The sequence below is a fragment of the Melanostigma gelatinosum genome, assembly GCF_949748355.1.
Source record: "Melanostigma gelatinosum genome assembly, chromosome: 14".
NCBI lineage: Eukaryota > Metazoa > Chordata > Actinopteri > Perciformes > Zoarcidae > Melanostigma > Melanostigma gelatinosum.
Window position 1 is genome coordinate 12,715,804 of NC_136647.1, and position 22,712 is coordinate 12,738,515.

At 41.1% G+C, this 22,712-nt stretch overlaps 3 protein-coding genes across 7 annotated transcripts; 2 read left to right on the forward strand and 1 right to left on the reverse strand.

Annotated features, from left to right (window-relative positions):
- Positions 1-3,052: 3,052 nt before the first annotated feature.
- On the reverse strand, positions 3,053-9,984 carry LOC306788089 (argininosuccinate lyase-like). Of its 3 annotated transcripts, none has more exons than XM_079283430.1 (16): positions 9,587-9,984; positions 7,506-7,700; positions 6,982-7,065; positions 6,432-6,488; positions 6,224-6,321; positions 6,064-6,141; positions 5,869-5,946; positions 5,736-5,788; positions 5,544-5,606; positions 5,338-5,452; positions 4,832-4,916; positions 4,372-4,431; positions 4,189-4,272; positions 4,013-4,093; positions 3,555-3,661; positions 3,053-3,428 (listed from the first exon to the last, which is right to left on the reverse strand). In XM_079283430.1, the coding sequence occupies exons 2-16, from the start codon at positions 7,650-7,652 to the stop codon at positions 3,284-3,286; spliced, it is 1,335 nt and encodes a 444-aa protein (XP_079139556.1). In that variant the 5' UTR covers positions 7,653-7,700; positions 9,587-9,984; the 3' UTR covers positions 3,053-3,283. The 3 variants fall into 3 exon arrangements, with proteins under 3 accessions (XP_079139556.1, XP_079139555.1, XP_079139554.1); XM_079283429.1 differs by having other exon boundaries at positions 9,538-9,984; XM_079283428.1 differs by lacking the exon at positions 9,587-9,984 and adding an exon at positions 7,982-8,121.
- LOC306788088 (serine protease FAM111A-like) lies at positions 9,029-17,029 on the forward strand. 3 transcript variants are annotated; one of them, XM_079283426.1, is made up of 6 exons: positions 9,029-9,097; positions 10,778-10,910; positions 13,381-13,506; positions 13,676-13,738; positions 13,978-14,073; positions 14,175-17,029. In XM_079283426.1, exons 3-6 carry the CDS (start codon positions 13,441-13,443, stop codon positions 16,035-16,037), a joined length of 2,088 nt encoding a protein of 695 aa, XP_079139552.1. In that variant the 5' UTR covers positions 9,029-9,097; positions 10,778-10,910; positions 13,381-13,440; the 3' UTR covers positions 16,038-17,029. The 3 variants fall into 3 exon arrangements, with proteins under 3 accessions (XP_079139552.1, XP_079139553.1, XP_079139551.1); XM_079283427.1 differs by lacking the exon at positions 10,778-10,910 and having other exon boundaries at positions 9,033-9,097; XM_079283425.1 differs by lacking the exons at positions 9,029-9,097; positions 10,778-10,910 and adding an exon at positions 11,585-11,802.
- A 461-nt stretch (positions 17,030-17,490) lies between these two features.
- LOC306788577 (DNA-directed RNA polymerase III subunit RPC9-like) lies at positions 17,491-21,434 on the forward strand. Its single transcript, XM_079284149.1, has 6 exons — positions 17,491-17,524; positions 18,287-18,323; positions 18,434-18,520; positions 18,626-18,720; positions 18,860-18,917; positions 20,686-21,434. The coding sequence occupies exons 1-6, from the start codon at positions 17,517-17,519 to the stop codon at positions 20,824-20,826; spliced, it is 426 nt and encodes a 141-aa protein (XP_079140275.1). The 5' UTR covers positions 17,491-17,516; the 3' UTR covers positions 20,827-21,434.
- The last annotated feature ends 1,278 nt before the right edge of the window (positions 21,435-22,712 follow it).

The window sequence follows — 22,712 nt, forward strand, 5'->3', positions numbered from 1 at the left end:
AAAAAGCGAAAAACACTTGTTTCCATTGTGGCCCACAGAAGTGAAAAAACACAGACAAACATGACGACTTAATAAAAATGAAAAAAATGATACTAATAATAAATAAATTGGTTGTTATCTTGAAGGGCCATTTCATGGTAAAAAAATTGCTTAACCCTGATTTTAAAAACCGGTTTAGAATCGCTGGCCTTGATGTGACTAGGGAGGCTGTTCCACAGCTTTGCACCCGTGAACTCAAAAGAAGTAGATCCGAAGGACTTTACATGTGGAATGACGAAGGACAAGGTGCTGGACCTAGTATTGTGGTTGGAAGAATTTAGTTTAAATTAACCTGATAAATATTCAGGGGCCTGGTTATTGACAATGTTGAACATATGGTTGAGTTTGAGTTGTTGAACTCTAAGATTCATGGGCAGCATATTGACCTGTCTGAATTGAGTAGGACCTATGTGTGTCCTAGGATGAGCATTAAGGAGGAAACGTATGATTTTGTTCTGCATAATCTGTAACCTCGCCTGATTTGTCTTGGTCAGGCCAGAGTACCAAGAAGAGCTGGCATAGTCCATATTACACTGGATTAGAGCTGATGTGAGTAGCCTTTTTGTTTGAAGATCTAAATGTTTGGCCTGCCTATATAGGAATTTCAATTTTGCACTAGATTTGCTGATAACTTTATCAGCTATGTGATCACCCGATAAGGTCTGATCTAGCTGAGGCAGAACATGACATGGCGGGCATCGCTCTGCTTGCCTTCCTGTTTGAGGTAATGCTTTCATATAGTTATTCCTCTTGATGACATCGGCATTCTTAATATATATTAATAATGTTGATGGTGTCGTCCTCACAGGAAACACCAGATGATCATCCTCATCTGGATGCAGTAATAGCTGCTTTGGGCCGAGTACAAAACAATGGTATGTTTGGTCACTGAGAACAAAACTAATTTTTTATAGTAAAAGGGCCCTGAGCCTTTTATTGACAGCATTTTTTAGTCTGTTGTACATTTAAGTTAACCTCGACTTTTCTTCCAAACACGTCGCCACCCGTCTTTCTGTGTTAAGGCAACAGCACTGTGATCCCTAACGCTCAACTCAGCGACATTATCCCGCCAGCGAAGGACCTCCACAGTTACTACCGCTACGTGGGCTCCATGACCACTCCAGGATGTGAACAGGCGGTGGCCTGGACGGTGTTTCACAGGACCCTGTCCATCAGCAGTCGACAGGTGAGCAGCTACAGATGGAGGCTACACACTGATGACAAACTAGTGCTCCCGGTTGTATCTCCTCAAACCTTCAAACTGACTTTTGATATAAAATACAGATACAGGTAAAGCTTTTTATGTTACTGGTGTGAGGGGCCTCGTTTTGGAGGTATGGGCCGCAGAGTTGTCTCTCAAATATAACGGGACTATATGGCACTCGGCTTGTGCTTCTCAAATAAATACATTTGGAAAAACTCAAAAAGTCTCTTTCTAGAAATCATGAACTGGTCATGATTCATGATGAATAGCATTACAGGTAAGAGGGAAGATGTGTTTATTTTGGGGTGAATTGCCCCTTTAAAATAAGACTTTCAGAGACTAGAACTAGAAGTCAATGTAGAGAAGTCTGAAGGATCAGTGCCTGTAAAAGTAATCTTCATTGTCCCTATTCGCAGGAGAAACATAATACTTTATACTGGAACTTCTGACTAAAAGATGTGAAATCTTGTTCCTCTCCAGCTGGATGCAATAGTTGAGCAGTGTCAATTCTGGACGGGACAGCCCATGACGGACATCTTCAGGCCCACGCAGCCTCTGGATGGCAGAGTTGTGTACCGGTCCGAGGCGAGTGCAGCTCTGACGAGCGCGGTCCTCCTTTGGCTCAGTGCTTTCTCAGTTGTGCTCGGGACGACGTGTCTGATACACTGACCCGGCACATGTAGACACAGGATGTGAATGACAAACGCTACTGTATGTATAAAGGCAACTTTTACCTGTGTGATAAGTTAGTCATGAGAAGAATGTCACCTGCATTGGCACATGAATTACAGCTAAATTATTGTGCAAAGGGAAAGTAAACTGTCCACCTCTGGTGTTTAGTCTTTACCTCGTTAGGCCTTTTCAGTTTCCTTATTTTTGTTGTCATTAGGAGTCAATATATTACATTTGCACACTCAACTAAAATCTGCTTTTCCTTAAATGTGTTTTTCAGTAAGATAGAAGTGTGATGAATCAAAGTGTAGAATTAGGAGTTTACAGGTACGTTTATTCTTTCTGAGTTACAAGCTCTGGGACTGTTTCATTTACTACTTCTTCTTTACTTGACATGCGTATGGTTCTCTTCACTGTCAGATAATTAAATGTAGCAGATTAGAGGATGAAGGCATTTCAATTGTACTGTACACTTGCTTATGTTTGGAACAAACTATTGAGTTGTAAATGTTCATAAATGCCTGTAATTCTCAGCCAGCATAACGACTCCTGCTTATATGACTCTTACTAAGTGCTGAATGCAATGCTTTATACATAAACACCTATTAGATTAACACTGGGGAGCAATGTTAGATTAACTATGAAAAACAATTGACAGTTCAAACCATCACATTGATATGAACCCTTGAAGGATGATCTGATTGGTGTTTGAAGCACCAATCGTGGATTTCATGCCATTAGTCTGACACTGATCACTGAGTGAGTGTTTCTGTACAAACACCGTGAAATGTTTTGCACTTTTGCCTAAAACTTGAATAGAACCTATAAAACTAAATATATATCCTATTAAACTAAATCTGCTTTACGTCACCACAACATGCTTTGTGTGGAGCTCATCAACAGGTGAGTTGTATTACATGAACTCTAAACTGACTGATAGTACCGGTAAGTAGGTTACCATTAAATTAACCAAACCACACCTGCTGTTATATCTTTGGGCAGACGGATCACTGAAACCATTCTCATGACTTTCATTAGTTAACAGGAGCCTATCTGGGATTAAGCAGCATCCTGAGTCTGTGTGGTGGAAATCAGTTGCTTCAATGGATCAACCTGTAACACACTGCTAGTTTGAGTAATATTTATTTATTGTCGGGTCCTTTGTAACACTTATGATCGGTCCATGATCAACTGAAACATCATAGCTGTGGTACTTAAAAAGAAGAGAGGAGACAATTGAAAGGCAACATGGTTCTCAAGTCATAAATCATAAATATGTCCATTTGACCTCAATCTGACATTTGCTAATAATCTAAATTGTGGCAGTCTAAACGTGATTCAAAAGACTGAAGTGAGATGAGGTCGAGGTCACTGGGTGTGCTTGTGAAGCCAGGTCCTCAGGTGTTCTACCTGTGCAGTAACACTACTCTTGGCCGTGCCTCCGGGGGCGCTGTACTGCTCCACACTGCTCCTGTAGTCCCACACCGACGACACGTCACTTCCAAACAGAGGGCTGAGATAAAAGAGAGGGCCAATGTGAGAAAATCCAAGTGGCTGTTGTAGAAAATCCTGTTCCATTAAACAATGGGTGTTATTCTTTCTGGTTGTGTGTGTGTGAGAATGAGAAGAAGAGAGTCACCTCACAGCACTCAGGTCACCCACAGTGAGTTGATTCAGGGCGATATTTTTGGATTCAGCTGCAAACACAGCTTTACCGGAAATACCATGAGCCTCTCTGAACGGCACCTGCAACACACAAGAACACACGGTCACAACACACAAATACACGTAACACCATGTCAAATATTATAGCTATCTCACATATAAAGCATTTTACATCCACCTGTTCTCTGTGGTTGTTGTTAAATAGAGTGACCAGAAAAGCCTTGACGTAGCTAAGATGTTGTTTCTCACTTAGTGGAACAGTCTGCATGAAGGCGAGTACCCATCTGATTTAATATAATCTTGACAGCATTTTAAGAATATTCACATTGATTCAACAAACATCGTCTTTTATCTTCTTTTGAATCAAATGTCGTTAAAATTACTTTTCTTACAATTTGCATTTGGATGAGAGTATACCTAAACACCACTCACCCCCTTCTTCACAAGGTAGTAGGCCAAGTCAGTAGCCAACATGTCCGGACTGAGGGCGGCTTCCATCACACTCTGGTTAATCTGAAACAAACAGAGAGAGGTCAGGTTTTTATACAAAGTAAAAGAAAGCATTCACAACAAAGTTTTTCAGAATAATCAACACTGAAGTCTCTGACCTTGAGAGTGGACATGACTCCAGTTGTCACCTGCAGCACCGCGTGAACCGTATCATAGCAGTTGAACATGGCCTCCTTATCCTCCTGGTGAAGGATGACGAGGACAGCGTGACAAAAAAAGTTAAGAGAGGAAATATCCAGAGAAACAATGTAGTGAAAGCTCACAAAGACACACTTTCATACCTGCAGGTCTTTGTTGTAGCTGCTGGGCAGGCCCTTCAGAGTCATCATGAACCCTGCACACTGAAATACAGACAGTCAACAGTTTGACAAGACAGCTTTGATTCTGCAGAAAAATACAACATTAGCTTTACACATGAATCCTTTTCTAATCAGTGAAAGAGAACAGCATAGAAATAAGAAACATTGTTGCAACAGGAAGCAACTTTAGCATTTATGGGACATGTGGTCTTCACTTGCACTAATTGCAATGATCACATGTTTGCAGAAATTATACCAAAATATCACCTTTTATTTTTAAAGGAGCCATTTCAGCATCATTTGTTTGTTTTTTTACACCATCTGATCAAAAAAGGCAGTGGACGTGAGCTCTGCTGACACAACATAACTGGCAACGTGGGCCCTTCAATGAACAGAAAAACAAGACGATCTAACAAAGAGTATCTTTAGTCGGAGGTGTTACGTTGCCAAAGACGCGTCCTGCTTTACTCCTGATTAGCTCCAGGCTGTCAGCATTCTTCTTCTGGGGCATCAGACTGCTGCCTGTGCTACATACACAACGAGTATAGAAATATAGAGGAGTGAATATGAGGGCGACACGAGTTTCAACTGCTCAATAAATGACTGGGCTTCATGAAGAGTACAGCACAGCAGTAACACCAGCATTAAGACTTAGAATGAACTTCACAAGGCCAGATTGAAAGTGGAGGTGGACAACTTCAGTGACAGCAATGATTTCATATTTTCATTTGCCACCATATAGTATGCAACATGAGGTTTAAACAGTAGTTGAATACAATGTATTTTTGTCAAAATGACCAGATGTACACATTTATCATCAAGTGCAGTGATCACTGTTTGACAAACATCACTCACCGTTAGAATTCACCCAGACATTTTAACATATTTATTATTATTTCCAAATGTAAACTGTAAATTAGGACCACGTAATACAAAACGGGAACTGACCTGTAAGCGTCAGAGAGCGAGACGAAGGAGAACTCCTTTGTGCTGTACAGCATCAGGTCCTCGGCCATCTTACTGAGATGGATCAAACACAAGGAAGCCCAGAACAAGAACTCCGCTAAAGAAACACACAGAACATGAGGTCACTTAGGAAAGACTATTTCATTTTAATGGATGAGAGCGGCGACACACACGTATGGTTCACGTACCAACAAAGTCCCGTTGGCCCGTGGCATCCATGCTGTTAAGACTGATGCCATCAAACTCCAACTCTACAGACAGGACATCGTTTCAGTTTTTTTTTAAATATGCATTTCATTGATAAACAAGACACAAAAGGACAGCTGCAACTTCTCACAGGAGAGTACTAATCCTGCAGTATTTTACACAAGTGGCCTGACCTTTCCGCAGTAGCTCCCTGTCGATGGCAAAAGGTGTTCCAGCGATGGCCCCGCTGAAAACAACAAGAATCATTCTCATTAACTGGTCCTCTCTGTGGGTGAAACTGATAGTTAGCGTGTGTTCACAGCGTACCTGCCGAGAGGTAAAACATTCACTCTTTTCTTGATCTCCAGAAGTCGGTCCACGTCTCTGCTTAGAGCAACGGCATGACTGAGGGTTGGTTCGACCAGCGAGCGGGGAAACAAACGCACGAGAATGACGTGAACAATACATCTAATATAGAAAATAAAGTGTCAGACGTGTAGGATTCACTTCATTTAAGGTCACCTTAGAATCCAGTGGCTCCATCTGATTGGCTGAGCTCTCTGCATGTGGGTGTAACCAGGAAACAGGACGTCAATTTCTCTGGAGGTTCAGAGAGAGGATAAAAGGGCAACTTAAAATTTTTTTAAAAAAGCACCGTTACAAGTGTGTGTATCCGTCTTACGCTGCCGCCCGCTCCACCATGGTCGACATCAGCTGGAGGGCATTGTCTGTCAGGGTGGAGATGGCATCTCTCAGCCACAACCTCATGTCAGTCACGACCTGGTCAACACACACAGCGAGCGTCTCACTTTATCAGGTACCACAGCTAATGCGGCCGCAAGTCCAGAAAGTAATTCAGTCACTACAGTTTTATTATTATAAAGACGAACCTGGTCGTTTCTGCTCCTGCCAGTGTGCAGCTTCCCTGCAGGTGCACTTATCAGCTCCTGAAACAAGAAAAAACAATCAGTGAAAATGACTAAAACCTCGCTCATCACCCAACAGTATAACAGTTATACTGCTACGTTTATAGCTCATAACTGAAAGGATAAAAATACTAGATCCTGGTTGATCATTCTTCCAAATGCTCCATGTGATGTTGAAACTTAAAAGATAAGGCTGGTGTTGTTCTATTTTTTTTTTTCCTTTTTAACATGTCCCATGAAAAGAGCAATAGCAAGTGGGTGAATGACAGCATACATAAACCTCTAAAATAAGAAAATAAGACCTCAGTTTAAATGGATTCATCCTGTAATTATCTGACTGAAAAACATAGCAAAACAATTTAACGGCTGCCTCCTTATTGAGTAAGAGGACTCGTACGTAGAAATGTCCTTCGTCACAAAACACTATATATGTAAGTAATCCTAACCAGTCATATATTATTATATGAAATCCAATTTTACTCACTTAATGAAAAACAAACGAGCGCTACCTCACCTTTAGCCTGCGCTCATTGGCAGTGTGAATGTCCTCATCTTCAGGTTTGCTCACAAAAACACCTTGAGACCACTCTACAGAAATCTGGAGGGTAAAAAAAGGAATATCACCAAATAGGCTAAATAGATGCACATAAACACAGCACGTTTAAGTAGTAACAGCACACGTATGGACCCACTGAATTCTAGGCAGAATTATCCACTTATGTGTGATTGTACAGCAAATGATCAACATCATAGTAAGTGTTTCTGTATTGTATTGGTTGCCTAATACCACTTGCATAGCCAAAGCAAAACATCAGGTTAGAGGGCAGCCTGAACCCTGACCGGACTGTGTGAGTGAAAGAATTACTGAAGCTGTTTGGCAGCTGACATCCATCACATGATGACAGTATTGTTCAGCACCGACTCAGCAGAATACAGAGAGGAATTCTACTCCATTGCACGTTTTCAGCTGTCATCTGTAAACCTACTGTGTGTAAACCTACTGTGTGTGTGTGTGTGTGAGAGAGAAAGAGAGTTCACCTGATCCAGCCCTTGTAAAATCTGGTTCATCTCCTCCGTGGTGACCAGTTTTGCCTTCTCCAGAGCTTTCACATAGGCCTTGCTCCCTCGGATGTCAGCGCTCCACATCCTCTGGTCATAAGCGATGGAAGCGTTGAACTTCTCCATCAAAGGATCAGTGTCTCCCAGGAAGCGACCTCCCCAAAGTTTACTTCCCTTGTGAGCAGAGGAGACAGCAATAATGTGAGTGCACTGCTACAGTAACGTTAGATTCAACACATTTGGCAGCAAACACAATACAGTATGAAACGTTAGCTATTAGTAATAGCTAACGATAATACGCGTAATAGTATTACGCGTATTATCGGCGTACAATGAAGAAGAGCGGACCCAGTTTGACAGCTTGCTGTAGCTTGCTTTAGCGTTCAGCTGGGTGTTAAAACAACAACACATGCCGGCCGGTGGTCGGGGTTCCTCACGCTAAACGTTAACATTACCTCTGTGTTGGCCATGTTTGTATTCGATGTATATCTGCAGCGGTTTAGTCCGGTGAAATGTTTATTGCTGGTGGTGAACGTTGAATGCCAACAAACACAATGCCAACAGCTATAGCTTTTCTAGGCGCGAGGCGCGAGCGTGGCAGTTTACTGTGTATGTCACTTTAAAAGACGTGACGTCACCTTTTGATTTGATTTTTGATTTGATTTATTTGTATAAAACAATGTAAATACATGTATAAATATAAAAATACAAATAAATACATTAAAAAATACAGGGTGACACAAAAAAGCGAAAAACACTTGTTTCCATTGTGGCCCACAGATGGGAAAAAACACAGACAAACATGACGACTTAATAAAAATGAAAAAAAATGATACTAATAATAAATAAATTGGTTGTTATCTTGAAGGGCCATTTCATGGTAAAAAAATTGCTTAACCCTGATTTTAAAAACCGGTTTAGAATCGCTGGCCTTGATGTGACTAGGGAGGCTGTTCCACAGCTTTGCACCCGTGAACTCAAAAGAAGTAGATCCGAAGGACTTTACATGTGGAATGACGAAGGACAAGGTGCTGGACCTAGTATTATGGTTGGAAGAATTTAGTTTAAATGAACCTGATAAATATTCAGGGGCCTGGTTATTGACAATGTTGAACATATGGTTGAGTTTGAGTTGTTGAACTCTAAGATTCATGGGCAGCATATTGACCTGTCTGAATTGAGTAGGACCTATGTGTGTCCTAGGATGAGCATTAAGGAGGAAACGTATGATTTTGTTCTGCATAATCTGTAACCTCGCCTGATTTGTCTTGGTCAGGCCAGAGTACCGAAGACGTTTAAAGCTTCATCTCTAACCACTGATGTTTACCCTTCACGAGACGGTGGGTAAACGAGGAAATGACATATCAGAGACTTGGGATGTACTCCTGGAAGGCTGTTCGCTCATGGCTCCTCCTTCTGGCGCATCTTTCTAGCACCTTCTGCAGTGAATGTCCAATCACAACTCCGGTTACACAGCGCATGTGCAATACAGCGCAGCTCAAGATTCATTCAGTGGCGATTCTTAGAAGAGGGACTACTCCTAACCGAACGTTTGATTACACTCGGTTTTGGTAAGTTCAAACTAAATATATTGTAAACATTATTTTATGGTGCGTTCACACCAAACGCGGCGCAAATTATTCGCGCGAGTATATTACATACAAAGTCTATGCACAGACGAGATGAGACTGGAGTGACGCGAATTTGCGATGGCGCTGCGCATTTGGCGCGTTTGTGAGTGTTGACGATGCACAGACGAGATGAGACTGGAGTGACGCGAATTTGCGATGGCGCTGCGCGTTTGTGAGTGTTGACGATGCTGCTACAATGTTAGCATAGCCTAGCACCGATCGATCTGAACTCCATTGAGAAGACAAGTAACGGAATTGTACCCCAAACCGGACAGTTTTTAGCTAATGTTTCAATACAATTCACTTACAATGTTGATAAAAATGATCGTGTAATGTTTTCAGTTGATTTAATGGTGTTAAACTGAAGTTAAACTTCGTACCTTTCAAACGAAATATTGTTGTAATTATTACAGTTAGCTTTGCCTTTACCAGAGTCGTTAAAACGATGCTAACACCGGTGAATTAGCCGTGCACTGCTCGTGGCCTAATCCGTACAGACTTCTATCCTCGTTGTAAACACTGGCTGCTGCTGGTTTTTCGGGGATATTCGCTTGTTCCAGGGTCGCAAAAATGACCATCAATGCTGTCAACACATCCGGGACCGTAGTTCTGTCCTTCACAATAAGATATCACGCTTCAACAACTCCAAATGATGCAATAAAAGCTCCTTAATTTCCGTTTGAGCGTATACCACCACCTGCTGGATGTTTTGTTAAACTCTTCTCATGTCAATCACTGGCAAAACACCAGCTGATGTCTGGAATTTAACAATTATGTACACATATTGTATATAACAATTATTATCATAACACACAGTGCAGAGTAAGAGTTATATTACAACTAAAAACATGAGTATTCATGATTAAAAAGCTACATTGTTAAAGTGAAAGACAAATAACTTGTGCAAATGATTGAAAAGTTCTGTGCAAACATTTATTGAAAAACAAACCAATCAAAAATTAAATTAAAAATCAGGACACACATGGCATTTGAAATAATCATCTTCATCATCCAGCTCCTCGTCCCAGCCCACACACATGGTGTGATACCATGTGTGGCAGCTGTCACACTGGACCCACGACACCAATCTCTCCGAGCTCTCTGGAGGGTCAGGTTCCTGGCACCGGCCGCACTCCCAAACTGTCTGCTCCATCTCTTCAGGAGTGTGACCTATTAAAATAAATAAAAAATTACTTTGAATTAAAGACAATGATCAGATTTTCATGGGTTGGCATACAATGCAAGTTAACATGAAGTACCGGTGGATGTCGTAGGTCCAGCAGACGAGGAGCTGGATGAAGGTCGGGTCTCTGCAGGTTGGGAGGCTGTATAAATAACAGAAAAAGCATAACCATGCTTTGTTTACTCTTCATCATGGCTAATGTCACCATCGTGTTATAATATTGTGGGTTTTTTTTAGATTATTTAAAGGATTTACAGTGGAAGGGAGAGGAAGGAGTTTGGGACCCATAGAGGCCACGTCCCGCAGCCGATGTTGAAGGCTCTGAAATAATAATCATATTTTATTATTACAACTCTAAAATACATACTTATAATAATGTTTATGCGTAACAATAGTTAATGAATTCTGATTTATACGTGAATTCAAATGCAAAATAGGGATGCGCTGACCAGGAGACGGGGGAAGGTGGCGGTGTCATATCCAGAGGTTGAAGGATGTGAGACGTATGTGGTGGCAGGCACAAGAGAATGACCCCTCCCTCTGTGCCGCCCGGACCAGCTCTGGATCCAGGTGGGATTGATGTCCGTCCATGATGAGCAGCAGCGGGCGCTCCTGCACGGCGAACTTCAGGAAATGCCCGACAAACCACTTCCTAAACGGCTCACTGTCAATGTACCCTGCTGGCGACTTCCCGTAGAGGGCATCGGGAACCCCTTCCTTGTTATAGGGGCCCCCTGGATATCCCCCCTTGTAGATGATGAATGGGGGGACATCCTCCCCAGCCGCGTTGAGGCAGGCCAGGACGGTGATGTGGTCTCTGGTTCCCTGGGCCTGCCTGTAAGCATGTTTAGTCCCCCGGGGCACGATGACCTTCCTTCTTGTAGAGTCCAGCTGAAACCCCGTCTCGTCGCAGTTGTATATCTGACGAGGTTTCTCCCTCAACCCGTGCTCCTCCAGGGTGGTGGTGAGGAGCCCGAAATACTCCTCAATTGGCCCCCTCTTGGCGCAGGATGCCCTCCCACGGTCAATGATGTCTGGGGTCCGGGCAGTAAGGCGATGGTGTTGCCGCTCCCGGAAGTTTATCCACCACGTCTGGCCAAGCACGGTTCTTTGTGCGTCCCGGTGGCGGAGGTTATAGATGGCCAGAGCGTGGGCCAGGACCTGAGGCTTCGTCAGTGGAAACCCGTGACTGGCAGAATACAAACAGTACTCCACCAGGGAATCCTCATCTTCAGGGGTGAGGAGTGTCCTCTGACCATAGACACAGTCAGAGGACACCCTTCCACTGACTCGGTCACTCAGGCTGGACTTAGGGACCCCAAACTGCTGGGCTGCCTGCCGTAGAGAAAGCCTGCCTGCTTTCACCTCCAGTAGGGCCTGTGTCATGGCCTCCTGGGTCCACTTCCTCGTCTTCCTCTCCCTGACTTGCCGCATGTTTGGCATCTGCAAATACACATTTACAGTAAGAAATTAAATACAAAATTTGTTTTAAAGCCACAGTACATGTCTCAATGAATTGAATAGTTTTATAAATTGCCAGATTGCCATGTATAGACTCATGCATATTTAACACATGCATAGACATACATATATTTACCTTAAACCATTGTAGATTTACAATTTCTATATCCATCTCTTATTTTCTTGATCCTCCTGTAAAGGAAAAAAACTCACACACAGACACACATTACCTACCTTTGTTACTTTAAAGGTTCTTCCTGTCTTTTCTACTCTTTTTCTGCTTATTGCTGTCTTCTTTCTGTTCTTTTCTGCTTCTTTGAGTCTGCTTTCTGTTCTTTTCTGCTTCTTTGAGTCTGCTTTCTGGTCTTTTCTGCTTCTTTGAGTCTGCTTTCTACTGTTTCTCTGCTTCTTTGAGTCTGCTTTCTACTGTTTTTCTGCTTATTGCGGTCTCCCTTTGCCTCTCTTCTCTTCCTTCTCTCTGTCGCTGTTCTCTGTCTCTGTTCTTTTCAGGCAGGAACATAAACCACAAGAGAGACATTTAAGTCAAAAACATTACATTTTGGTTAACCTTATATACTGTATAACAGCACTGTGTTATATTGGAGGCTTATCTACATAAATAGTTCTAATCATAAGAGCCACTGCTGGCTTTCAATAAATGTACAGTCTCGCTCACTCTCAAACACACACACACACACCAACATTATTTGCATAATTGATCAGATCATTGTGCATTATTATACTTGATGTAGCCTGGCTTATGATAAACAAGAAAAGCATTTTATTTTACATGTCTGCTGTTGTGTTTCAGAGCTAAGACAAAAACAAACAGCAGCCTACCTTTAACTCGCACTATGATTCTTTGATAGTTTTTCCCGCGGCCACAACTGTTTTTTTCAGACACAACATTTCTGCCTCCCTCCCCTCGACGACAGATTATGTCACACATCAATGCTATAGTTTCATTGGCTAGACAAAGTAGTGTAAAGCTAGCTACAAACTACACTCGTATGCTAACTTATATTAGCAATACGGAGAAAATACAGAGACACTTCTCAGAGTAAAGAGCGTCGCCAGAGCGTTTTTTCTGCTTCCTCTCATCAAAGTCACTTTCCTATAGTATTTAGACATATAAACGTGCATATATATTCATGAAATTTGGCACGTAGATTATTTGATATGTATGAATTAATATTACTTACGTTTGGTTGACGATCGCCGAAGAAAATGACAGCGTAATGACCGGAAAGCGTGTGACGACGGAATCGTTCGAGACAGGCCAAGAGCAGCTAGCGCCGACCGAGGCAGGCCACCGTTACGCTACAAATCGGCATCATTACGGATCAATGCTGAATCAGCATTCCAACAATAAGATGCACATTTGCTGATGTTTGGATTTGTGTCATTAGAGCCAGTGAGAGATATGTGTTCCAGGAACAAGAGAGAAAAATGACATGCCACACACAACTATGCATGAAAGGAGTAACGGCCATCTCACATTTGTTGTTTTTATTGCTGTTATGTTGATTCCATGTGTACGATATTAGAAATGAATCATTTTCATGAACTTTTCCTGAAGGTAAACTACTACATCACCTTATTTTCTGGGGAGTTAAAGCTCAGCCAGAAAAATGAAAGAATGGAACCTTCCCAAGATCAACACTTGAAGACTACAAATAATGAACAAATTGACAAAGTCATCAAGGTAATTCTCCTCAGTCTATACTGGTTTACACAGGTTTGACAATTTCATCTAGCTCTGTATCTCTATTGAAGGACATGAATGTGAAAGAAAACTTCATGACAGAAGTTTTAAGCATGTATTCTGTAATGCTTTTGCTATTATTGAAAACATTTATATATTTTACCTCAAGGAAGAAGCAGATGACCAGAATGGGGAAAGCAGGCAACCTCCTGATTTACAGACTGTTGCAGAGGTTTGTCATGTTGTATTTGTTTTCTGTGTTGGATAATATACATAAAGGCTTATTTTTCTTTTCTATCATTTTAATCTAACTTTTGTGGCAAATCTTGTTTTATGTAAAATGGTTTTATGTTTCAAATGTTTTGAAGAACACAATAAAAAATGATAAAGTTTGGTGTTTTTATTTAATTTCAGCCTTGTTTTTGACATGATGTAACAAGGTTTTAAGTGTTGTCTGTCTCTATTTGTCAGCCCGGTGTTAAACCGCAGACCTCAGGGTTCACACCGCCTCTCGCCCAAAGTCAGTTGGGACCGGCTCCAGTCCCTCACGACTCTCTGCTTAAACAGGTATAGCTGATGGATGGATGCTTTAAGAGTGTTGCTATAACAGAATGAAACCTTTTTTCTGTAATTAAATGAAATGAGATTTAATGGTGTTTCATTCCTAGGAAGAGGAGCCACATGAAACCCATTCTATCGAATGGTGCTGGAATAACAAAATCACTAGGACCTGCAATAAAGCAAGAACTGTTGAGGGCTTGCTGAAGAGAAGTTCACAGTTCAAAGAAATTGCAAACAGGAACAAAAACAAAGAGCTTGTTATTGTAAGAGATGGGAAAGCTATCAGTTCACACTTTCCATGCAGTTTAATCAAAGATGAACAGCTGACTATCACGTATCTTAAAGCTGTTGATGGGCCAAAGCAACCACCTAGTGGTTCTGATCGTTGCCAGAGAAAGGGGCCATCTAGTGAGCTTGTGATGTTTCATTTACTGACAAGAGGAGGTACAAATGTAGTGAAAATGATGGGAAACCCAGCAATAAGAAATGACATTGAGGAAATGACTGTTTATGCATACAGAGGGGAAAAAGTGAAGCGTGCTCTGAAAAGAGATGGTCGTTTACAGAATATCGTATTCACAAAGAACTGTGCACTCTACAACAAAAACACTAAGGTAACTACTGAAATGTCCGATCTCGTTGATGATCTTGATGGTAAAACTTTCAGGATCATACTGCTCAATAAGTCCAGTCCACCAGACAGTCAGCCTGGCAGTTTGGAAGATGCTTACACGACGCAAAATGAATCTCAGAGGTCTGACTCTGAAGGAAACCGAGATGCTCTCCAGCAGTCTACCACAGCTGAGTCAGTGAATGTCAACACACCAGAACAGAAAGCACCAGAAATAGTGTTTCGTGAAATAGCTAATTCAAAAGAGATGCAGACTTACCTATCTTCACAGTTTAAAGATTTGTTGAAGGGAAAGAAAAGTCAGCCATCTAGGCTTTCCCGTATCCAGAATCTCTACCGTGTGGACTACGGAAAGAACGCTCAGACATGCAGGGAAGTGAAAACAATGAAGACACTGATGGAGCTCAGTAACTCTGTTTGCCAAGTCAGAATAAATAACAGTCCAGAAGGAAGTGGCTTCCTCCTATTTGACAAGTTTGTCCTCACAAATGGCCATGTCCTTAAAAACATCTATAATGAGAGTACTGAGAATGTCACAGTCCATTTCTCTTTTGAAAGTCTAGGCCAGGAAGATTCAGGAGCAGCAGTGGAAGAGGTTGCTGGATTTGAACATGGCCATGATGTGTCAGGGCACCAGCATGACTGGGCTTTGTTGAGGATCAGTGCTCATCAGAACTTACCTGAAGGTCTGTTAAAACACTTCGAATTCCTTCCCCAAAGTTGCGGAATTTGCATTATCGGGCATCCTGGTGGTTGTGTGAAAAAGATAGATCCATGCTTCATAGTTCCAACTGAAAACCGCAACCAGGTTGTCGAGCAGCATCGCCTTGAAAATCCAGAGGGCGTTGTGCCGCACAACCCTCATTACAGTGAAAACAATGCTCCCATTCAGTTGATTACACCCCGTTTCTTTGAGGATGTGAAAAATGATAAAGCGAACAGACAGGCTCTAAATTACGAATCTTGTTTTTATTTTGGCTCATCTGGCTCTCCTGTCTTTGATGATCACTGCAATGTTGTTGCAATGCATTCAGGCGGATATGCCTACCGCAATGCAAAAGGTAAAAGCTGTAGTGTGATAGAGTTTGGCTATCCTTTGTCCGTCATTGTTGAGCACATCATTGTCCAAATGGTGGAAAGAGAAAGGTTTGATGTGTTGAAGAAATACCTGGCTTGCAGTTATAAACATCAACAGCAGATGATGGCCAATGTGAAGAAACTGGTTGAGAGCAGAAATCTCTCAGCATTTAGAAATGTGCCCACAGATGACGAGAGTTTGAAGGCGTTCTTTGAATTCTTCTCTCAGCGAGAGGATCCTGTCCCAATGGACACTGTTTGAGCAGATACAAAGCTAACTGCTGACAAAAGATTCAGTGCGAGCAGCTTCAGCAGTGAGCAACAAAGACTGTCATGTCTGTTTTCAGATATCATCTCTATGATCAGGGTACTCTTGTTGTTAAGCACTGAAGTAGTGCAGGGATGGGGGAAAATATCTCATACAACTTATTGTATTCAATGTTTTGGGTAACCATCGTCAGTTTTAGTGTAAAGGGAACTATGATTTCTCCATAATCATTTTTTAGTCACGTGTTTGTGTTTCTAAATGCTTGTTTTTGTCTTTACTGGATTTTGTACAATTTTAGTTTTGCAACTGCTAAATCTCTTCTGGGAATATATCCGTGAATAATATTTGTGAATTTTGGTTATTGTGCTTGTTCATTGCGACTGCACTGTCCACCATTAGTTTGATTTGGAAAAACCTGGTTGTAATGTCTTATTAGCGGCCGTTATTATCTTACAACAGATGTATCGATGTCGGTTTATATGTCATCACACAAGTAACATGATGTTGCAGCACAGAAATGGCAACGACACAGTAGGTTACTGACTGTAAACTGGTTCAGTAAATGTCTTGGTCACGATTCTTTTCAGAAATGTTTGGGGGGGTTTTTGTCTCGCATAGCCAGATCTATCTCCACAGTGCTGTGTCAGCGTTTATGTGTGAAGGAAAATTATCTATCCGATTTTTTTAAAGTCAAATATTGATGTTTGCCTCAAAGATCTGCTTTATACCTTTTTATCTTCTGTCTTTGGGCTGTTTTTAAGAAAAATCTTAATTTTTAAGAAATATTTTAAATTTTTAATAAATTGTAGAATATTATAATGTTCCGTCATACTGTCAGTGTGTTGATACCAATGTCTTGAGAATGTCTCTCTTGAACGTGAGAATTTAAATTTCTTACCTGGTTAAATTTTGTCATAATGAAAAAAACCTGTTTTTACAAGTGAGTGATGATTGTTTTTCGATATTCAATAAAGTGATTCCTTTCATGTGTGGATTTTGATTGTGTTTTTATGCGTCCTTTCTCTCGTCTACAGTATAAATGTGTGAATGAGAAGTCAAAGGTCAAATTCTGAGTTCAACTAACTGAGAATCTGTCACCTTGAATTCATCTGATTTTGAGTTCATGAAGAAAAAAGGACAAGATGAGTCTTCATTTTATGTAAAATATTAAGTGTATTGTTACATAGCAACGTGCTGTGAGTTGTGAATGAATGTCACATCCTGGATTACAGGGTTTCTTGATTTGGTTTCGTGCACCAAAGATGTATTATTTAATTGTAATCGGTATTAGACCCATTCTGTCTCTCCTCCTCCAAGAGCCCGGTCCTGGCTTTGTGCTTTTCTGCAGTGAGAAGCACCAAACACGAGGGGGAGATACACTGCAACACTGAAGCCAGGGCGGAACTATTGACCCGCTTCACATTTTCTACACGGGCACTTTTTGCGACGGACCGAAGCTAAGTGCCTGGCGAAATGGAAGTGTAAGAATTTAATTTTAAACTCTGAATATTGTGCAATGTGTTTGTTATTTGGCGGCTCTATGTTTTGTTTATTATGGTTAAAGGTAACGTCACTACGTCTTTGTTGCAATTTCCGGTTCATTTATTGATCGAGTTGTGGGAAAGATGTAGTGACACATTAACTGGTTTGAGACACATTTCAGGTCTCTGTGATTGCAATTGAAAAAACCATAGTTGTATGGGTAAAAGAATAATAAGACAATAACGATATACTCTGAAAGGGAATACGTCAGCTCAAACTTTAGTTCACACTGGTCCCGACAACACTGCAGCAGCTGATGCAACACTGAGACTTTGTGTTGGTGGATTTCTACATATAAGTTATATGGTTGAAATAATTCCTGCTTGGAGGAACTATTGTCTGACAAATAGCCACAAGCTGACACCATTTTTAAGAACTCAATACAATAGTTTTAAGAGCATTTTCTAATTTGCCTATTCTTCTTTTTGCCCTGTCTGTTTGTCTAAATCACAACTTCCTGTGAATTTTACTCTAATCATAAATACTTTTGTCATGTTTACTTAACCAAAATAATCTAAACTAAATCATCCATCTTCCGGAGCTTTGAGTCAGGTCTCACAGTCTTCATTCAGTACCTGAAGGTGACTGTGAGATTTAGAAGCTAAACTGACCTTTCATCTTCGATTATTTGGTGTCATATACAGTTTGCAACAGTCAAGAATGAACTTATGCTTAATCGTGACTTATTTTCTTCTTTTCAGGAAAAACGCAAATGCTGATATGCTCAGTAACTATGAGGTAATGTGTTGTGTCTCATTGTTTACCATTCAATCTTTTTGTAGTGCCCAGTCAAGAGATGAAAATAATTAAGTGTTGCAAATTCAGATTTGTCCGTCTGTGTTTCCCAGGTGTTCAAACTCCTGACAGACCTGAAGGAGCAGAGGAAGGACAGCGGGAAGAGCAAACAGCAGAACCTCAACACCATCACGTTTGAGGTAAGCACACATCCTCTTTCTCTCTCTCTCTCTGCACTGACTTGTTGTGTCACATTTACACTTTTGCAACAGCGTGACCACAGTTTCCTCTGCATTCCCACACAGACACTGAAGTACCTGTCGAAGACGCCCTGCAGCAGGCAGACTCCAGAGATCGTCAAAGAGTTCCTCACCACCATGATGCCTCACAAACTCACAAAGTCAGTGACATCAAAGGCATATATGTTGTCATTTGGAATTTATAGATTACCTAAGATGCACAGTATGTTTAAGATAAGCAGATATACTGTATGTGCAGTTCTTTACGTCATATATTCACTGATGTTTTTCTTCCATCAGGGCAGAAAAACTGCAGCTATTGAACCACCGGCCACAGACAGCAGTGGAAATTCAGCTCGTGAGTGTTTTACTTAATTGTCACCAATTACTGTTATTACACCTTACCATACCTCTCTTTATCTCTTATTCATATTCATCTCTTTTTCCCTACTGGTGTACATTTCCATGATTCTTTCACACAGTTATTGTGGTAGAAATGAGCCAGTGTGTCATATGCTAAGAGTTGCTTAAAGGATAATTAGGGTGGTGTTCTACTTTTATTCTTATCGTCAACACATCCCACAGAAAGTATAAAACTAACAATGAACTCATCCTAGTATAACAAGTACAGTCCGTATCAGTAACACATCAGTGAGCCTCACTTTTGCGCTGGTCGAGATGTTCCTTCATTACGATAGTCTAATAATATTCTTTAAGTAACATTTCCTAAAAACCACAATACCCAGCTCTTCAATATTTATTACTTGAAACTTTAACTTGTTTTTTAACATTTCAGTCCACAGTAGGATGAATAGGCTTGAGGCTGAACGCCTCAGACAGGGTTGGGAAGTATTGAGAAACTGACTTGTAAATTGTTAGTTTTGTTGTTTTCGTGGGATTTGTTGACATTAAGGAAAATATAGAATAATGCCAGCCTTGTCATTAAAGACTGTAATAAATCCATTTCATAGGGCATGCTTTATTTATGACCATCTATATGTGTCTCACTATTCCAAAACACAAGTTGAATGGAGCCATTTCTGCGCGGTACGTGACTCCATTGATCCCATTATAGAAGGGAAATCCCTCTCAGACTCACTCATCGGTGGAACATAGGAAATGTATGAATCTGTGTCACTGATGCTCTTGTGGAGAAGCAACTCAAAGTAGAAGCAGTGATGTACTGCCCATACACCCGGGCCATGAAGCATTTGGGGGTTTTCAGACATCCAGTCCATCACCAGAAACATCAATAAACTGTGGTGGTACACATGCAGAAGTGAAATGACCCTGCAGCTATCTGGACTCACTCAGACGCAAAGCATATTTCCACAGCGAGAAAGATCTCAGGGTGGTCTGGTTGGTAAACAAACAGGCTCTGTGTTGTTTACTGATATCCAGTTTTGAGTGACCTCTTCCTGTCGTTTGAATCTGCCGACACGCAGAGTTACAAAACCATGCTGTTATGCTGTTTGGGCGTAAATAGCAAGAGCGTAGCAAAGTGCTTGAGAGCTAAACAGTGTGCAGATAAATTCTGGTTTAAATGTATTTTTTGATATTTGAATCAGCAGTTGACAAAACTGTCTTCAAACCTCCAACTGCGTGGAGTAGCTGTTCTGGTGCTTTCCGTCACATCACATGTTCTTCATCAGCTGATGGACTTCTCCAGTTGTGGAACTGTAGATATTAAAAATCCAATTTTTCAGAGTACTTTGAAGCAGCCTAATTATGTTTTTGTGATTTGTGAGTATTACATTGTTATAAATACAGTTCATGTTGAATAAAGCAATATACAGTCTGAGAGAAATAATGAGTTGACATTTAAAGCATGTAAACATTTTCTAGAAGAAAAATATTAACCCGGAATTATAAATGACATGTCCCCTTCAAGGACTCCTCATCCATTTTGGAAATTTGAACATCTAAAATTCGACTGACAAACTGCTGAAGAAAATATGTGTTGCTAATGCAGCTTGAGGGGAGATTGTTTTGGCAACTGCAGATAAAGGGATGGACACAGTTGAGGCTTGGCGAGTTTATGTGTACACCATGTTAGCATGTTTTAAATAAGGCAAAGACAAATAAGACACCATTTGTAATAACCGACGCTTTCTGTTTGTGTTCAGATGGTGGAGGAGAGTGAGGAGCGGCTCTCCGAGGAGCAGATCGAGGAGCTCATCCACACGGTTGCAGACGTCCTACCTGGTGACCCAGAGCAGGAGAAAGCAGCTCCAGCAGAAGCAGAGATCGATGAAGCCGTCGAATAGTCATGACACAGTGACGGGCCAGACACCACCCGCAGGTGGAGAACTGGAGTGAAGGCTAAAACTATTACAGAACTGGACCGGGTGCTTTAACCTGCCGCCATTTTGCATCATAGTTTGAACTGAGCAACATGCTGACAGAAGGGATTCACAATGGCGACCATATGATTACTTTATTACCTTTTTAAAAATGTCTCATTAAATGATTCACATTAAGGTGAATACTTTAATCAGTGGAAGAAGATTGTTTCTGGTTTGCATTTTTACGCGTAAACATCCAAAGAACAGGTTTTTGGACAGTGAGTCGTAGATGTGTTGTTTTGCATCTGACTGGTCTGAATCAGATGATGTTCCTGCAGAGACAGTCTGCTATTAACCTGATATGTTTTCGGTTTCTGACTCAATGTTCGTCAGTTTTTACGTGATGCATAGAAATATGGGTTTTAGCTGCTGTATGATTTCCCGAGCTGTAATATAAGTCGGTCATGCAATTAAACTTCGGTACAGCACGAACATACGGTCAGACAGTATTATTAGAGCGGCTATGTAATAAAAAGGAGGGCAGACGGTATGGACCAAGAGGTGACCGTTGTCTCGTGACAAGGGTAGAGATGCGACCATTTGTAAAATGTGCTGATGTCTTCCTTCTGCAACAAAATGAAGCTTAACAGCGGAAATGTGTCTGCATTTTTTTTTCCCCTCTTGAAATGACATGTTCAGCAGGCAGGCATGTTCACAGCAACCATCTCATGCTTTCTGTGCAGGGATGTTTTTATGAAACACAGGAAGGATGTGCTGCTTAGACTCGTGTACGTATCTGTTCTGAGCTTCCTGTTAGTGTGTCATATCAGTTTCCTGTGCTCACTAAGCACCTTACTGAGGCGAGATACAGAGACAAAGTGAAAGTCTGGACTATGTACCAGCACATCCAGGAGCCCCGAGTGACCCCCGGCCATCGATTGAGTTTGGAAGTGAACACATTTCAGGGACGACCTCTGAAACCACATGACAGAGTCAATGTTCAGCGCCTACCGATCTAACTATCTTTTACCTATTCCTACCAACCCATACTCTTATGTACACAAATACTCTTGCACAAATTCCATTCAATCATAAATTGAATACATATATCGATATATTTTTGGGATGCCTCTTTGTGCTGTGGTAACGTGATATGCACATGATCAGTGCGTACGTTACGCACAGACCTAAACTTATAAATGAAATAAGATTTTACTGCAGTAAAATATATCCAAGTGTTGCCAACTTTTCCCAAGGATGGATAATCAAATGATTCAAGCAAGCAAATGTCCAGGGACCCACAAACCTCAGGGGCCCTGAAAGCTCCAAGTGTAGTCTGCTGGCATGGGCTAATTCATTTAATGTCAAATCAGTTTGAAAATGTGCAGCAGTCAAATTTGATGAAGGTTTAAATGTGGTTTGGCCTTTATTACCTGAGTCTCTGTTAGGGCGTCTAAATGAATGTATTTTACCATAAAGCAGACCTGGGGTCAGCTAGTATTGTAGCATAGAAAAACTACATGTCTGTCACCTAATTTTTGGCCCCTCGGGCCCCATAGTACTCTGTCCGTAGCTCATTTTGTAAATCAGTGTGTGATATTCATGCTGCAATGGGATGTGCTATCTACTTAGTGTTGACTTGGCAGTGTATCCACTCCAAGCCAACTTAACATAAATCAAGCTAAGAGGTTTCATTATAATTTGATATAGATATATCATATTGTAAATATAAAAACCTGTTAGCACAAGGGGATTAATGTGTACATATTTAATTGATATTGATGAATCTCATTGCTTATTCATGAATTTCAGAGGTTATTTTACGTTTTATTTATTGACATTTGACAGGCTTGCCTAATAAGTCACAT

What these genes read in the sequence shown, in the direction of transcription:
- LOC306788089 (XM_079283428.1), bottom strand. An exon ending in CCAATGAGCGCAGGCTAAAG is followed by an intron (nt 6,489 to 6,981) that starts GTGAGGTAGCGC and finishes TTCTTGTTTCAG; the next exon opens with GAGCTGATAAGTGCACCTGC. An exon ending in GCTACAACAAAGACCTGCAG is followed by an intron (nt 4,273 to 4,371) that starts GTATGAAAGTGT and finishes ATCCTTCACCAG; the next exon opens with GAGGATAAGGAGGCCATGTT.
- LOC306788088 (XM_079283425.1), top strand. Translation starts at nt 11,725, where the DNA reads ATGGCCTCCTGGGTCCACTTCCTCGTCTTCCTCTCCCTGACTTGCCGC. An exon ending in TCTGCAAATACACATTTACA is followed by an intron (nt 11,803 to 13,380) that starts GTAAGAAATTAA and finishes CTTTTCCTGAAG; the next exon opens with GTAAACTACTACATCACCTT. An exon ending in AAATTGACAAAGTCATCAAG is followed by an intron (nt 13,507 to 13,675) that starts GTAATTCTCCTC and finishes TTTTACCTCAAG; the next exon opens with GAAGAAGCAGATGACCAGAA.
- LOC306788577 (XM_079284149.1), top strand. An exon ending in TCAACACCATCACGTTTGAG is followed by an intron (nt 18,521 to 18,625) that starts GTAAGCACACAT and finishes ATTCCCACACAG; the next exon opens with ACACTGAAGTACCTGTCGAA. An exon ending in CAGCAGTGGAAATTCAGCTC is followed by an intron (nt 18,918 to 20,685) that starts GTGAGTGTTTTA and finishes GTTTGTGTTCAG; the next exon opens with ATGGTGGAGGAGAGTGAGGA.